The sequence below is a fragment of the Notolabrus celidotus genome, chromosome 6 (genome assembly GCF_009762535.1).
Source record: "Notolabrus celidotus isolate fNotCel1 chromosome 6, fNotCel1.pri, whole genome shotgun sequence".
Classification (NCBI taxonomy): domain Eukaryota; kingdom Metazoa; phylum Chordata; class Actinopteri; order Labriformes; family Labridae; genus Notolabrus; species Notolabrus celidotus.
The window spans coordinates 25,905,958-25,923,470 of NC_048277.1; the positions used below are offsets into that span (position 1 = coordinate 25,905,958).

At 40.5% G+C, this 17,513-nt stretch overlaps 1 protein-coding gene across 4 annotated transcripts in view; it reads left to right on the top strand.

Moving 5' to 3' along the window:
* LOC117815018 (zinc finger protein aebp2-like) overlaps positions 1-17,513 on the top strand; it is a 53,652-nt gene that overhangs the window by 7,297 nt on the left and 28,842 nt on the right. For all 4 annotated transcript variants that reach the window (XR_004631680.1, XR_004631681.1, XM_034686644.1 and 1 more), the window contains 2 exons: positions 1,637-1,761; positions 12,548-12,615. Coding sequence is in view for 2 of the 4 variants with exons in the window: in XM_034686644.1 (XP_034542535.1) it covers positions 1,637-1,761; positions 12,548-12,615 (193 nt within the window). In the remaining 2 variants the exon portion in view is untranslated. The remainder of the gene's footprint in view (positions 1-1,636; positions 1,762-12,547; positions 12,616-17,513) is intronic.

The window sequence follows — 17,513 nt, forward strand, 5'->3', positions numbered from 1 at the left end:
ATTGGACATAAATCAGCATTGTAAAGGCTAAATGTCATGACAGAAAACAAAGTATCCGTCGTGTATTTCTATTCTGTTCATTCCATCGTTCCATCTAGGGATATCAACAGTTTTTGGTTTCAATTTTCCATCAAGTGGACCAAACATCATGTGGTCTCATATTACACTCAGCTATCAGGGAGGCGTTTTAAGTTTAAAGCACATTCCGATGTGAATCAGCTGTTAAAGTTATTGCGCACAGCTGAGATGCTCGGCTGACGGCTGCGGCTGTACGTCAGGTCTCCACGTGCGATTTTTAAAGAGGATCAATACGCAACTGCTGCCAACAACGACACGAAGGTTGATAACTTTAAACAGGACATTTCCCCACCTTTGGGTACAAAGCCAACAGACTGGTGGGAATTGCTAGTACGCTATGTTTGCAGACCAACAACATCAGAGCCGTCTGGGCTGGACTGATTCTAACCTCGTTGTGCTCCCGGTTGACACCGACCCGTATACAATACCGTCAGTTATATGCATTTTGCTATGGAAAATATAATTTAGGAGACAAACAACGTAATTGGCATCATTTTGACATAAGATAAGATACACTTTATTGTCCCGGGGGGAAATTTGTACAGGACATAAACGCAGTGCTGCTCACAAACAATACATTCATTCAACATACCAACATACAATAACATGCCCACTGTCAAGATAAGAAACCATGTCGCTGAGGCATACCAATGACACAATACCAACAATACAATAAATAACAATAAGATACCAATGTGGGAGTAAGAAAACTCAATGTTTTTTTTATGGATTAATCGATAATTGATCGCTAACATTTCCAAAAATCGATCACAGAAACTATTTAAAATGTACATCCCTCCATCTGTTAACATGGAGGAGGCGGGGTTTATGAGCTATACTGTAGCCAGTCAGCATATCTGGAAATCTTTTGGCTTCACTGTCAGTCAACACTGATGGTGTTCTTCTTAATATACAGTCTATGGTGTGATGGGCAGCTAGGGGCTGTAAGTTGTAATCAAACCAAGGTCGCCCTTTTCAAGAACTATAGCCTCTGTACATAGGGTGGTCTAATCGCTAAGTTAAACCAGGTCCTCTAGTTATTATGAATGTTGAATGTCCTCCACTCTGATCTTCTCCTAAATATAAAACAAGGCATGATTAGAAAAAGTGATGATCAGATTTTTTCTGGCTTGGTTGTCAAGCCTAAGAAAGAAGCAGACGTGTATATACTTAGAGTTCTCTCTGTTATTGTAATTTCCTAGTATTGAGTTTCTAAAAAGTAGCGTATCCACACCATTGCATATGTGCAGTGAGGCACTTATTCAGACCAACTGAACCATAAAAATCTCATCACTTACTTTAATTTGATTTTTTTTTTCATTTGATGTATTTGGAGGTTTTCTTGCTGAAAGGCAATTTTTCAAAACCACAAAGAAAAAGCATTAATCAGTCATGAGATGACTGTGACGTAGTTCTGGTTTGTTGCAGAAAGTCTTTCAAAGCTGTGGTATTTTTGTATCAGAGCCAGAGCAGCAGCCCTGGTGTTATGTTTGCGTGAATCTGGCCTGATGTGAGTCTGTCCTTCTCCCCCCCCCCCCCCCCCCCCCCCCCCCTCCAGCGAGGCCCCATGACTTCTTCGATGCTCAAACCATGGATGCTATTCGGCACAGGGCCATCTGTCTCAACCTGGCTACCCACATAGAGAGCGTGGGCAACGGTCACAGTGTGGTCTTCAACAGCACGGTGAGTTTGTTTGCAGCTCCACTCTTTCTGCCTGACTTGTAGTGTTCTGTAGCTTCTCCCAACATGTTTTCATTCAAGTGAAAGCACAACCTGTGTTTTTCATGTTTAAATCTTAATCCGTCTAATTGTCAGAACAATGACCTCTGGACGGTGAATTCTCTTTACTTGTTGTTGTATTCTTTTTAGACAGCAGGGGGCGTGAGTGAGCCATTATTTGAGAAGATCAATGCAGTTTTTTTCTCAGTGCACTTGGAGTGAACCTTATGAATCGCCCCAAGGCTTAATGTTGTTTTTCTCTGAATCAGACTTCCCGGGAAAGACAAATGGATTGTTTTTGTGTATGTTGCCCGATCCACTCTGAGCCAGGCGCATGCCACATTTAAATGAGCTCTGAAACGCCTTTGAACTTGACAATGGACTTCAAATATGAGTATTCAAGGGGAAATCTAGTAATCATGTAAAGACTTATTCTCATGGAAAATGATTAAAACAGTGGATGAACGAACTTCTCTTATACGAGAGTATAACTTAAATAACATTTTTGATGTGAGTGAATGGCAGGTTTTTTTGAATGGCTGTTACTCTAGTGATGTTCCACTAGGGGGCACTATCATCCCTGTTGAAGACCCTTACTTTTCTTGACTTCAGAAAAATGAGGTTCATCATGTGCATCCTTATTCCCCCTTATATCTAATATTGTTTATTTACAAACACACACAATCACTACTTTTCCACAGTAAAGTCTCTCATCACATTCCTATAAATTTGCCCGGTGTGGGACGAATAAAGGAATATCTTATCTTAGAAAAACTAACTGTTGAGAAAAATGAGAACATCTCCTCCCACATGTTATTGAACTGAGACACTACATTCTTCACATTTAAATGCACAAACATGCAAATGAAAGGTTGTTTGTATTAGTGTGAGGAATAATTCAGCGGAAATTGGATAGCAGATAATTAAAGAATATTAAAAATGAATAGTGCTGATAATTATAGAGTAGTTTGGCTGATGTATTTTTTGCATTTGACAAAGTACAACATTTTAAAAGTAACAGCAGGGGCGCTGGTGGCCTAGCGGTCTAAGCGCCCCACGGACAGAGGCTGTAGTCCTCGTGGAGGAGGTTGCCGGTTCAACTCCCAACCGCTACCATGTGCTGCATGTCTTCCCTCCACTCTCTACTCCCCACATTTCCTGTCCCTCTTCAGCTGTCCTATCATAAAGGCAAAAAAGCCCAAAAATATAACTTAAAAAAAAATTATAATAATTAAAGTAACAGCAGATGAAAGACGCAATTGCTCAACTTGAATGAACATTTTATTACACAAATGACAAAAAATATATATTTTGCTGAGTAAAATATTCCCACTAAGGACTTCTGGATTTCTGTCCATCCATTTGTAGTAATTAGATACAAAAAACACTCATAATGTACATCATTGTTACCATTGCTAGTTACATGTTTTATATGTATTATTATGTATTATATATGCATGTGTATTGTTTTTTTTTAGTTCTATTTTGGGGCTTTTTTGCCTTTTATTTTATAGGACAGCTGAAGAGAGACAGGAAATGTGGGGAGTAGAGAGTGGGGGAAGACATGCAGGAAATGGTCGACCGGCCTGAAGTCAAACCTGCAACCTCTGCGACGAGGACTATAGCCTCTATACATGGGATGCTTAGACCACTAGGCCCCCAGCACCCCATTATATGTATATTTAATGAATTCCTGAAAAAAAAAAATACATTAAGGAAATGCTATATGTTTCAGAACATGACTGATTTTGATGTCAGAAGCAACATTAAAAAGCATTCTTCTATACTTCATAACATAAAAACCTTGATCCTCTAGAAAATATGACGGGAACATTGGCTGGATAAGTGCCAGCATTGGCCAATGCCGATCATTTAGTTGTAGTAGTAGTATCTATTCAGTCATCATACATAATACAATAATTTTCACAGTGCAGAAATTTTCAACCAAGCTAACAGTCATGTGTTAAGTGATTACTGAAAAGGCATAGGCAGAAGCACAATGTTTATTTAAGCCTAGCCTACATTTTACATCTAATTAAGCTACCAGCTTTTAATGCTGTTAATCACCAGACCAATTTATCGGTCTACCTCCTGCTGAAAACACATACACAATCATGTGGGGGAAAAGGCAAACTGCTGGGTTACATAGCTCAATTTCAGAGTAGACCTGACAGTCACATAGATATCTCTTAATTAAACATGCATGCATCAATGAAGCCAAGTGAAACACACTACTGCCCCATTTATTCTGTTTTTTACTGGAATAGTGAAAAAGTATCAATCTGACTGGGTGCAGAGGCTTCACAATTCAAGATTCAAGATTAAAGAAGGTTGTATTGTATCATATCAGAGCATGTTAGTACATAAACAGGAAATAGATAAGCTACTCCTGTCCAGGTTAAAGGAAGGAAATATAAAATGCAGAAACGCCACAATGAAATATCGAAATAGCATCACAGAATAAAAGTTATAACAAATAGTAGACTGATTAGAAACTCTTTGTGAAAACCAGACATTAAATAAATTAAACTTGTATTTGTATTATTAAGAAGTGTGTATAAACAATTATGAAGTGAGGATATGAGGGACATCTACTGCACATTCCAGGGACCTTGATATCATAGTAATTGATATTTCTTGGGTTAAATACAATGACATCACTCTGAAATCTGTCTTCTTGATATAACTTGCAGTAAAAAAAAAAGCATTGAAGTGTGCGTAGAAGCTACGCAGTTGTTATTCTGTAAAAACTCTCCAAACCACTAAAAGAAATATTTGTCTGTAACACACCACCTCGACTGAATCCTGAGTAATTCCAAACAGCAGAAAAGCGGTTCCTTTTCAGCGTTACGTCTTTGTAAACCACATTTCCCCTATTTTTCTCCTTCCCCAGCTATCATTCCTTCCTCAGCTAATCCAGCAGTTGCCACCAAATTGACACTCAATTTACTCCAATTCAATTCATGCTTCTGCTTTCATTAAACACACAACAGCGGAGACTGGGAAATTGTTTGGATAAAAAGCAATCTGTCAGGCAGGGGCAGCAACTGAACTGTCAGCTGACAACAGACACAACAATATGGGTCAACAGAAGAAGCAGCGGATGCTTTTCAAGCAAACAAATAGTTCCCAGGATGAATTATTAAGAAGAAGAATTTAAGTGAACCTGATGATGTCTGTCTAATCAATCTCTGATGTGTTTGTATGAGTACTTCCCATGCAGATGGGTTTACATTAGGGATGCACCGAAAATTGGCTCAAAAGTGCATTTTCGGTTTTCAGCCAAAAGACTTTTATCACCGAAACAACACGGCCGAAACAGACTGTTGTGATGACGCAAGTAAAAACCCCGTCCAGCACACGCTTGTCTGGATAAGGGCCAACATGTCTGCATCCGTTATTCCTTTAATTGCAGCACTAAAGCGTCTTCTAAGCAAAGAGGTTGAGACGGACCACGGAGTGAATACAATGAAAAGTACACTCTTAGAGTCTGTGACCACACGTTTCACTGAGATCTATTCGGATCCTCTGCACTTCTTCGCGACTTTACTTGATCCACGTTATAAAGATCATTACTCGGATGTGGGAATAAAGCAGCGCGCACAAGAAATTATCCAGGTTGCAACGGATGCGGACAACCCGAGAAAAAGGACTCGTCTCTGTGAACCAGATGAGGGGCATGCGCCCTCATGTGTCTAATATGTTCAATGAAATCCATGATTTTAGTGAGGTTAGTACACAGTCAGAGCCATAAATGCAATGGTAGGGGAGACCAGGGACAGTTGTAACATTTTTGACATTTCTGTCTATAACTTTAAGCTCTTTTAAACTCAGTGTTTTCAAACTGCTGTACAAACTAGCTTCAAGTGTCTGCTAATAAATGGCCTAGAAAATACCTGTGCAACACAAACAGAAAATGCATGGCTTAATCTCAAATCCAAGGAGTGAAATGTTACAACTGTCCCTGGTCTCCTTACTAATAATTGGCATAATAATTTATTTCGGTGTTTCGGTTTTCGGCCAAGAATTTTCATTTCTGTGCATCCCTAGTTTACATGTAACTTCCACTAAATGAGCACATGTGCCTGCTGAGGCAGATTTTAAACATATTCTTCTTCATTGTGTTTCTGGCAGCTTTTTGTAACATTTTATAGCATATGTTTGCATAGCAATTACACAAAAATGCAGTTTATCACCCGGTCCTGTTACAGTTTTAGAAAAAAAATCTTGTGTTGACATCAGTGCTGTCCTCACAAACAGTATTGGTCTGCTCGTCATGTCTGCTCTGCTCTGCTCTGCATATAAAACCCCAAGTGCTCACCAGCAGCCAAGAATTTTAAAAGAAAATCTGAAGCAGAAAAAAAAAGAAGACAGAGCTTGGGAAGAGGTTAAGGGAGGTAACCGCATACTTGGACACAGACTGAGAAGGAGGAAGAGACAGCCAGGGGAGGGAGAGTAACAAATGGAGAGAAACAGAGACTTTGAGAGAAAGGACAAGGGGAAAAAAAGAGGGGTTAAGTTAAGGTCAGGGTCTCTGAATCGGAAGGAGATCTGACCAGTTGGGCATGCATTCCCCTTCTTTCTAACCCCCTGGAGGATTGTGGTGGGGAAGGACTGTGGCGCTGCGTCAAACCCCAAGCCCCAGCGGACCTTCCCAGGCCCGGGGAGATGGAGCATAGCCGTGGGGGTTCTGTGGAGTTTGGCCGGTGGGCTTGCTGACACACCAGAGCAGCTCCGGCATGTTTATGATGGGATATTTTTGTTATTCCGCCAATCTGCGTCATCAGCAGCTTGACCCCCTAACTCCAGACAGGCACCTAGTTTTTAGCAGGCCTGCCCTCCCCTGTGTTTCGTCCTGTAGTTTTCACTGCCTTGTTTTGGAGCCACACTAATATCCAGTGTGCACTCCCTGTTTCCTCCCCCTCTACCTCACTGCCTCTCTCTTACCTCCCTCTCTCGGGTCCACAAAGGATTAGAATCTGTCCCCTTAAAGCACACACTTCCATCAACAAACCACTCAGCTCACAAATCACTTCATGCTGCTTAAACACAAACCTACTTCTCTGTCTTCAGCCTTTACATACATGGTCATGGCCTCTTTAAATGTACCCTGAGCTTGTGATTATTAACCTAGTGCTGTGAGAGGCCTGAGGGCACAGGTTAGCATGCACTTTTAATTAAAAGGGCACTAAAGCAGCTGCTGGTGTACCGAGTCTAAGCTGCAAGGATAAAGACACTTATTGTAGAGCCAGCCAGGATTCAGGCTAATGCTGCAGCCAGGCCCCACTGTTGTCTGAGAGAAATTGTCTCCTCTCCTCCGTGTGGGAGTCAGCATGGAGCAGCAATAGGCCAAGCCAAGCCCTGATGGAAAGCTAGCAGATAAAGGCAGAGACAGATAAACAAGGATAAAATGCAATGACTGTACTAATTTATGAGGTGAGACTAATTGACAGAAATTCTGGGAAGAGATTTTTGGAGACATGAAAGAGGGGTCTCTAATAACAATTCAAGTTGATCTCTATAAACAGCAGAGAAGAAATATGTGTTTGAATTGTGAGCGTGAACTGATTGTGGAAGTGTGGCTTAGAGTTTGGACTGTTAAAGAGAGAGAACATTTGATGCTTGCTGACTTGTGTTTTGTCATACAGTGTCTGAAAGTGTCAGATGTTCTAATGTTAGCTGAGTTATTGGAACATTTACAGTCTACTTTTATCACTTTAACTGTTAGTCAGTTTTTGGATGGAATCAATTTAGAACAAGTTGCTCTAAAAATCACTCCCAGCCCAGCCATTACTTCAGCTGTTATTGACTCTGTCTGCAGATTTCTGTTGTGTATGCAGGCAAATGCAAAAGAACGCAAAGGAACCAGTGCAGGGCTTAAAATGAACTTTTTACCTCATCTGCCATTGGCTAGTGACCTCCAAAATTTTACCGGCCAAAAATATTTTTCACCGGCCAAATAAAAAAATCATGCCTTATTTGATTTGAAATAATTATCATACATTTTTATTATGAAAATCCAACTTAAGCATCACTTAGAGCAGGGGTGTCAAAACTTTTTTCAAAGAGGGCCACATATGATGTTGTCAGAATACCTCAGGGCCAGTGGCTTAAACTAAGACTTAGGAATCATAAAAGTTATATATGAAATCTCTATTTGATAACAATTATTTTACTTTTTCTTCTCCATAAATCAGTAACTAGGTAGTCCTCAGTTCTCAACAAGCCATGTAAAAATTAGCAAACTTTATCTACTTCTGGAGGAAGACGTTTTTCATTCGGGCCGGGCAATGTGGGAAATATGTTCTCATTATTTTCCTATGGCAGGATCACTATCTAGATTTCGTCACACTTCTTTTTTATGTTGTTCTTAAGACTTTTCTGACCAGCAGACAACATTTTAAAAACAAAATAATTCTTTTACTGCGTTCTGAACATTTTTTTGCACCATATTTTGCCTTTTCTGTATAATTTCATAATTTTGATTATGTCTTGTGTCCTCTATTGTGTCTTCTGAACTTTTAGTGTTCATCAAGAACATTTTCACATCGTGATAAAAACATTAATTTGAAAACCTGTCAACTTTAAGAGTTCTTGTGTTTCTTCTTTATTGCCGTCTTGCAGAATTCCCAGAGCTTTGGCTTTAGACAGGTAGTCCATATGAAGCTTTTTGAGACGTTTCTGGATTGACTTTAGTTTTGTTTGTGCGCTTGAAGGAAACTCAAAATGTCCAGATGATTCAGAATTTGATTGATTTCTGTGCAATAAATAACACATTTTAAGATGGAAGCTTGGGGCCATAAATAAATGGACCTTGGGCCGTGATTGGCCCCCGGGCCATACTTTGGACATCCCTGACTTAGAGAATACAGTTATGTACAGATATAATTAGATTATTGCTATTTTTTTTTTAGGTTATACTTCATTTCAAGGTGACTGCTGCATCATCATGTATTAGAAATATGAAATATTAAAATATTAGAATATGTGTCGCCACATCTTCCTCGTCGTGCTTCTTCAAGCAAAGGGAATGAATAGAACTCCAGTAGCTGACGTCACGCCGTTCCCAACGTACCAAATCACAACACAAGTACAGCGCGACGCGAGGGTCAAAATAGCCTGACAGTCGGCAGAAATGGGCGAAAGTATGAAAACAAAACCTCACATGCAATTCAAAATTTTTCGATCGGCCACTGGCGGGTGTGTGTTTTTGTGTTACACGCCAAACAATTTTTTTACTCGCCATTGGCGCTTAGCGGGTGTTAATTTTACTCCCTGAACCATTGTTTTTCAGGTAAAGTCTAACCTGGAAGGTCAGATCTCTCCTTGTCCTTACCTGATTATGCAACCAGGTTTCTCTTTCAAATGACATTTAAAAAACATCTTAGTGTAAAAAATGACTTTTCTTTACTGCATGGTAACATACTGATGGAGCACAAGAGAGTTATGAACCATAATAGTGCACAGTAATCATGAAAAATTACTCAAGTGCTGCACTCAAATTACAATGCTGATAGAATAGTTTACATTTTACTCAACTTCAGAGTCAAATGGTTTTTTAGATTTTGCAGTTTTGGAATGATAAACAAAGGAAAAAATAAGATACTAGTTATAGTTACTGAGAAGTATAAGATGTAAAGTAAGAAGCCTCAAGCTGGTAATGCTTAAAGCATTAAAAGTCAGCCGCACCTTTGCTTGTCGCAGCAGTTGGGCTTGGATCAAACGGCAACTTCCAGTCTCAAAATATGAAGCCCATGCGGAAGTATTATAAACTGCAATTGCGTCACCCATCTGTTTCTGAATGCTGTCTTGAAGCCAATCGTCGGCGGGAGCCATTTAGGAAATGCTGAACGCAGCCTAACTGCTGTCGAGCTAGTGTGAGGTAAAGAGGCCGGCTTTGAGCCTCCTCGCTGACAGCTATAGTGTTCCCGCCTGTCAGTCATGTCCTTAAATAATCAAAACACGTAATCTCAATATCTTCAAAATTGCTGCGTTAGAAAAAAATTCATCCCCCTCACAGTGTGTGCTGATCAAGAAATGAGCTATCCAGACTACACTCGTCTTTTGTACCAGGCTGTAAACATGTTTATTTCTGTTGTAAAGACTGGCTTTTTTTAATTGGTGTGTATGTGGTTTCTGGTACTTCCGGAGCCAGCCTCAAGTGGATCCTCAATGAACTGCAGTTTTTAGCACTTCCGCATTGGACTCATATTTTTGGACCGGAGGTTGCCGCTTGGCTCACATACAGGAGCAAGAAGGCACCAGCTCAGCTGAACGCACCTGCAGCATCCACTCCTTACTTCAGCCAATCCCAACACTTTTTTCCCATTTCACATCAACAGTTATTCTGTTAAAGTGTAAGACGATGATTTTATCACATCATTTATGCAATTACTGCTTTGCTTAGCCTACTTGTTCTATTTTCCAGTCTAAGAAGTTTAACGCTCAAATTCTGTTTAACAGACAAGAGACATCAACATGGTTGATTTGCCAACTTGGCTGAAATTTGCAAAGCTTCACAAAGAGAGATATAAAGGCACCACGCCAGCATCAACAAACTCATATCTGCTTTCCAAGTGTGAATATTTCTTTCAAAAAGTTATCAGACTGTAACTAAACAGCCTCAAAACTTCTGCCAGACAGCACTATACCTGGAAGCTCATCAAAATGTAAATCACCCTGTATTCCCTTTTATTCAGAGAAAGTATGGATACAGAAAAACGACTTGAATTTTATATTTGTGCTTCACAGAAGACAAACAATGGATCTGACCTGACGGATCAGTGGTATAAATAAACCTACCAAGTGTTTTCTCAAACAAAAGAAACTGATAAATGAGTTTGATTAAAAGTAGTAGAAGAAGAAACGCTGAAGGATGAGGTGGATGAGTGATTTCTAGGTCTCTGTCTCTTGTCTCAGGAGAACCTTCTCCCTCCTGTCCTCAAACCAGTTTCCATCAAAGCCACAGCCAGTCCCCAGAGTCCCAAAAATAATTTCAGATATTCATGTGCGTAAGAGAGCTTCTTCACATGTGAGCTCATTCCCTCTCCTAAAAATAGACATTCCTTACAAAAAAGAGCCCATTGACGCAAGAGGTTATATCTGGGGCTATTTTTGACTCTCCTGGTTATTTGTCTAACGGTTCTTTTCCTCTCTGACAATATTTGTGTGAATACCAGACTAGTTTTACTATCAACCAGTGCAGCATGATAGATGAAATGTTATGCATGAAAGGGGCCAACTATGCAGGAAATCTGCTTTTGTCTTAACTGTATTTTCACAAGAAGAAAGTCCTTGAAGTTTGAAGTTGTGGTGGCACACAAGATTAGTTAAGGGTGGGAAAACAGGCATCAAAACACATAAAATAAACCCTACTTTCCTTGGTAATGCTGCAGCAAATATCAGAAAATGAGTCGAGTTCCCAAAAGACGCATTCCTGTTAAAAGCCTTGTGTGTGGCGCTGACATAATCCAAAAACAAGAGCATTGACTTGTTTGTGGTGATAACTGCTCAGTGTGCACCCCATGTCTCTTAAGAATGTCAGCTGTGATAAGCACTTCCCAGCTCATTAAGATACCACCCTACTTTTGTCTGGATTTCAATGGAATGGTTACATTTTGTTGCGGGGGAAAGTGGCAGAGATCCTGTTGAAAATAGAAACCTCACTGAGCTCTTGCATGCATTATTAAGAGGGCTCACATTGCTTATTAGTGTAATGATCAGGCACTGTATCACTTGGTGAGATGTTTGAAGCATGTAGCCTCATTATGAGTTAGAAAGAAGGGGCCAGGATGGGGGCATGTCTTTGAAGCTTGCTTTCCACAGACACGAGAGGATGCTGCAATAGGAGCCAAACCCACACATTTAAGCAAATCTGAAGCTTGTTAAATTACTAACCGTCTTGAAATTTGAAATGAACCATAATGTGCAGGTTAACTTAAATGCCCACATCAATTGTAGGCACAGAATGACATAGACTGAGTGACTTGACAGCATGGAGACTGAGGTTGTCCCATTAGTAAGCACTTTTTGTGTCTAGGGATGCACCGATCCTACTTTTTAGGTCCCGATATCGATATCGATACCTGGGCTTTGGTATATGCCGATACCGGTACTAGCCGATCCGATCCTGGTATTGATTTAACAATCTCTATTCCTTAATGTGAGGAGAGAAACATGTTTAGGCAACTTCAGTCTTTTCTGACTTGATGGTGAACTGTACCTGGGTTCCAAGTGCTAAACCAGAGTCTGGAATCTCTTAATTTCAAGGATCCAGAATAATTAAATCCAATAACCTGTCCGCCTTTTCACACTTTGAATCCATGTATAGAAGGTTTCTTCCTTCGGGATTCCATTATATTTTTTCAGTGCGACTGCCATCCGTCAAAACATTAGCGCTGCACATGTTGCAAGTTTCCGGCAGAGTTGTTAGCAAAAGAAGCGTGACGTGCACCTAAACTGCAGAGCCTCTGTAGTTATCCTCCATCATGCTCCACCAGGCAAAAATGAACAGGCAGACTGGGGCTGATGACGTAGGAGACACACATGGCTGTTGTAAACACAGCAAAGCATAGATCTGAGATGAATAGATCTGCCTAATGGTTCGGCACTATATATCAGCCCATTGTCACTGATATCTGATCTAGCTTTTTGAGTCCGATCTAGCCGATATCCGATCCCAGGATCGGATCAGTGCATCCCTATTTGTGTCTATTATAGCTCATCTTGTGTGTTTGTTGTGTCTATGCAGGTGCTTGCCAGAAGGAAAGAGGGGTCTGGCAAGGTGAAGGTCCTCCTACACTGGACACCCGAGGACATGTGAGTAAAACTTTCACCACACTATATTTCACATCTGCTACACAAACAGGCCCGTGCACAGGCATGAGCCTGTGATACAATACTTATTTCGATGAAGAGGTTATCATTCAGTTCATTGCAATTGATGCTATACAGTAGAAAAGGCATAATGCAATATTTAAAAATCTGATTTTCAAACATTGGCTTCAAGAACACTATCATGGACTTCCGGTGGCCGGGCAACCAGTAGGGCAGCATAAAGAGAAGCTCTTGCATAATGATAATGATAATGATAATGATAATGATAATGATAATAATAATAATAATAATAATAATAATAATAATAATACATTTAATTTAGATAGAACCTTTTAATACATGCTCAAAAGTGCATTACAGAGTGCAAGACATTGTGAGATAAAACACAAAAGCACATGACAAAGGTTAGGAGAGCTAAAATGAGTTAAGTAAAAGACTTTAGAGAATAGAGAGAATAAAAATCATGCAGAAATGAAAAAGTCAGTGATGAGTTAAGAAGTAAAAGCCCATTTAAAAGAGTGTGTTTTTAAAAGAGATTTAAAAGAGGACAAGGATGTGGCTTGCCTGATCTCCTCCGGCAGGCCATTCCAGAGTGACGGGGCCCTGACTGCAAAGGCCCGGCTTGCAGGCAGCAGGTGGAGACATACATTTGCTTAGGGACTCAGGGGCCAGTCCATTTATTGCTTTAAAAGTGAGTGTTAAAATCTTAAAATCAATTCTAAAACCCACAGGCAACCAGTGAAGGGAGGCTAAAATGAGTGTGATGTGTTCTCTTTTCTTGGTGTGTGTGAGGAGTCTGGCAGCAGCGTTTTGGACTAACCGGAGTTTTGAGAGGTTGTGTTTGCTTAGGCAGGTGTAGAGTGAGTTACAATAATCTAATCGGGAAGCTATGAATGCATGGATGACAATTTCTAGGTTATGGTGTGAAAGGAAGGGCCTGATCTGAGAGATTTTGCGTAGCTGGTAAAAACAAGACTGAACTGTAGTTTTGATATGTTTGTTGAAGTTAAGGTCTTTATCAAAGGTGATACCAAGATTCTTGCAGTAGGGGGTGACAGGAGAACCAAGCTGAAGTGAGGAGATGTACTGCTACTTTTTTAAGCAGCCAGATCAGAAAAATGAAAACATTCATTGAAAAAAATGAAGTGTGAAGGTAAGAAAAGACTCAGAAAACAGTCAAAGTTGAGCACAATATATCTAAAATGGCTGAACACTGGATCACAGCATAAAACGTTAATTTCAATAGAATCAGAGAAACAATATTTTTGCAGTGGTCTCTTTATTTTTCTGGTGCTGAAGGTTCTCATTGACACTTAAAGACTTATAGATACCATTTAAAATGTCACAAACTTGCCATCACATGTACTATCTCCTGCTTATCATGTAAAGCTTGAGACTCACACTCAGACATTACCTTTTTGAGAAGCAGGAGTGCACATATGCACAAGAGAACATCAACAATGTATATGTAATGCTCCTGGATAGTTTTATGATTCTTCTTTCCATCCAGTTGTGGCCTGCCTCTTCTACAGAGCCTGGTATAAATCTAACCAAATCCTTTCCTCTTGGCTGATCCAATATAGCTCTCAGTGTGAGGGGTCAAGGTCCTTACACTGTTCATATCACACAAGCAACTCAGTTAAAACCCCAAGGTCCCTCTTCAGAGGGAGCTGAAGATATCTGCTATAAGTGTTAGATGCTGTCATCACTCAGTGTTGTGAGGAACCTGGTCACGCTCGCTTATTGAGTGCTGTTTGGGTGAGGATGGTCCTTACCCCTTTTTACATCTGGTGTTAGTTCTGTGCCATCTGCTTGGCTCAGTCTTCCTTGAAAAATCATAAACTGGTTCATTGAACTGTCTTCAAACAGTGAGTCAGCATCCAATATGACTTGACGGATGTTAACTTCTTTTCCAGTGGCTCTAGGTGCACAAAAAAAAAATGTGTATAGCCAAATGGTGCCCCTACTCTGTACTCACCACATACCTATTCCCATCCCACTTTGGGTGAACCATGGCACCTCTGAAGCCCCAGCTCATTTAAGGAATTGGGCAGAAGAACACGCAGGTTCTCAACCGTGCCTATGAAATGTGTCTCAGACATAGAGAGAAAGAGCTTCAAAGAATGATGTGATTTTCAGCTCAGGGGAAGCTCCCACCACACTTCCAGCACTCCCACACTCCCTTTAGAGGGTTTGACTGCACAGCCTCTGAGGATGATCAGAGAGAAGAGACAGGAAGAATGAAAGTGAGGTGGAAAGAAGGTGTAAAGGGTGGGGGATAAGAAGAAGCAAGCCAGAGGGGAGAGAGGTGTATAAAGGAGGGGGGGGGGGGAAGGGGAGGGAGGAGAGGAGAGAAGAATAAGGTCAGAGGAGACACATTTGAGTTTGAAATTCAAAGAAAAATGTGTTCCGGAAAAAGAAGAGCAAAGAAAACTCGGGTGATGCATCATGAGGTAAACTTCGGCTGACAGCTTCCGTTGAACAAACCGCTGCCAGAACCTCGCTCTCCTCTTCTTCATTCCTATTCTCCTCTCTGATCCACCTCTGCTATCTCCTCCCCGCCTTGCATGTGGGAGTGAAACTGTATGCATAGAGAAATAATGAAGGCGAAAGGGGGGAGGAAGAGAAAGATGAAGTTTGGTGATCAGGAAAGACTCCTTAGTTTAATCCCAAGCAGAGAGACTCAGATGGAGATTGATACCGAGACTCAAACACAGATAGAAGCAGAATGGATGAGGGGAACATGTTGGAGACGGAGAACGGAGGAAAGTGAGAAATTGGAGTGGGAAGAAAATGGTTTTGAGGGAGAAAAATGTGGTAGAGTGAAACCAGAGAGTGGATGATAGGGAGGGAATTAAACAGAGAGATAAAACGAGAGTGAGAGGCCTTTTGGCCTGATCCATGCAGAGAAATCAGAGACACTGCTGAGTCATATATTCGCCCTGAGGCTGGCAAGTGCTCTGGTAATTAAAACGCATAGTCAATCCATAGAGGGGTGTCAAAGGAAGTGTGCAGTGATATCTTGAGCCGTGAGTGCAGTTGTAATAGCTGCTAACAGATTAAAAAATGACCAGGTGATGATCATATGTGCAGTATATTTACATGCATTCATATATCTGACTATTTTCCATCTGCCCTTAGTGACTGTTTTTATAATCATTCCTTTCTATCAGGGCTCATATGCAGTAACATTCATAATCTGAGCTTGCTCAAAATTCTTTATTACAATAAAAATAATACAACAATTACAAAAATATTCAAAAAAGAACTAGCTGATTTCAGACAGAAGTAGACAAAAGAAGCTCCTTATTACATGCCTGCAACTGTCCATTTTTGTGAACTTCCCATGATCATCGAAGAGCTGGATACAGCCTCCAACCACAGCCTGAATCTGCTAGTTTACATTCGTTGTAGAAAACATCCTGTTTAGGGGTGGGAATCGAAAACCGGATCCCACTTCGAACCGGTTCCAATTGATCAGTTCTATCGGAATTGTACACCTTAAATGTTATCGATTCTTCTTAACAATTCATTTCCCAGCATGACATCACGTCGCGGTACGTTGCATTACGTCACTCACTCTGCGACGCCGAACTCCTTAAACCACGAGGAAACATGGAGAGGAAAAGCGTTTTTCCTCTCCAAATTCAAAGTCTTTTCATTCAGTCTATAGGGGCCACGTCTGGACTCACGCGGCCGAGAATGAGGTCAACCTATTGTTCAGTATGTTCAAGTTGAATATGTTCATGTTCAGTCTTGTGCAGACAGAATTTTGGAAATAAAATTATTCCTTTTGGTGTGGAAGACTATGTAGAACTACTTTTTTCCCCTCAAAAAAATTCTAAGGAATTGTTAGGAGAATTGATAAGGAATTGGATTGATAAGCAGAATTGACAATGGCATTGACATTGATAAAATCTTATCAATTCCCACCCCAGTCCTGTTAAATCCATTCCATGCACTTTTCTCTCTTATGTTTGGGACTTTCCATGACAAAACAATAGACAACAGGTTGCTCTCTCTTTCATTCTTGGTGTCTCTTAGTTCAGCCTCGTGTACATCACTCCAACCTTGGGAGGCAAAGGGTTTACATGCCAGCAATCACTGTTCGGAGGAGGGATTCATCAAACTTTAAATAGTTTTGACACGGATGGTTAGTAGGAAGTCATAATTCAACCTAGTTAATATTCAATCTTTGACTCCATGTAATGTCCTGGTGTTCGACAGGCTATCTGGTTGTCATTTATTTAAACATCAAGTGTCGTGACCCTCAACACCAAGGTCAACATCAAGTGCTGTACTGTGTCTGTGGGCGTGTTTGTTTACGTGCATGTTCTCAGCAACTGACTCAATGATTAGCTATGTGAATGCGGTAAGTCATGTTTATTAATGCTGGAGCGAACCATTCACATTCTGACTGACACTCATTAACTCCATTTGAGTTAATGAGTGACTGATTAACACGAACCATTCTGAACATGAACCACCAGCGGCTCACTGAGGAGAGAGGGAGGGGCTGTGTGGGCTGAGAGACAACAAGAGAGCCATAATTGCTGTTTAATCTTTGATGGATGGCTGAATGGATTCCCCTGCATGCTGTTGAATGCTTCAGAATAACAAACAGTAGAACACACAGTGTGTGACAGTGAACGCCTCGAGCCATTGGCACGTCATGTTGTGACAAACTAAGCGTTGTTTATCAAGCACAACATGGGTTTATCTCTCAAACCTTTGTTAGTTATATTGTCATTTTTTATTTGTTTTCATTGCCTCATTTAGCCAGTTACACAACTGTATCAATATATCTATTAATCATATAAATCGATTGAACTATCTTTGTGGTATCAAATTGGCAAAGTCAGTTGGCAGAGATGAATGCC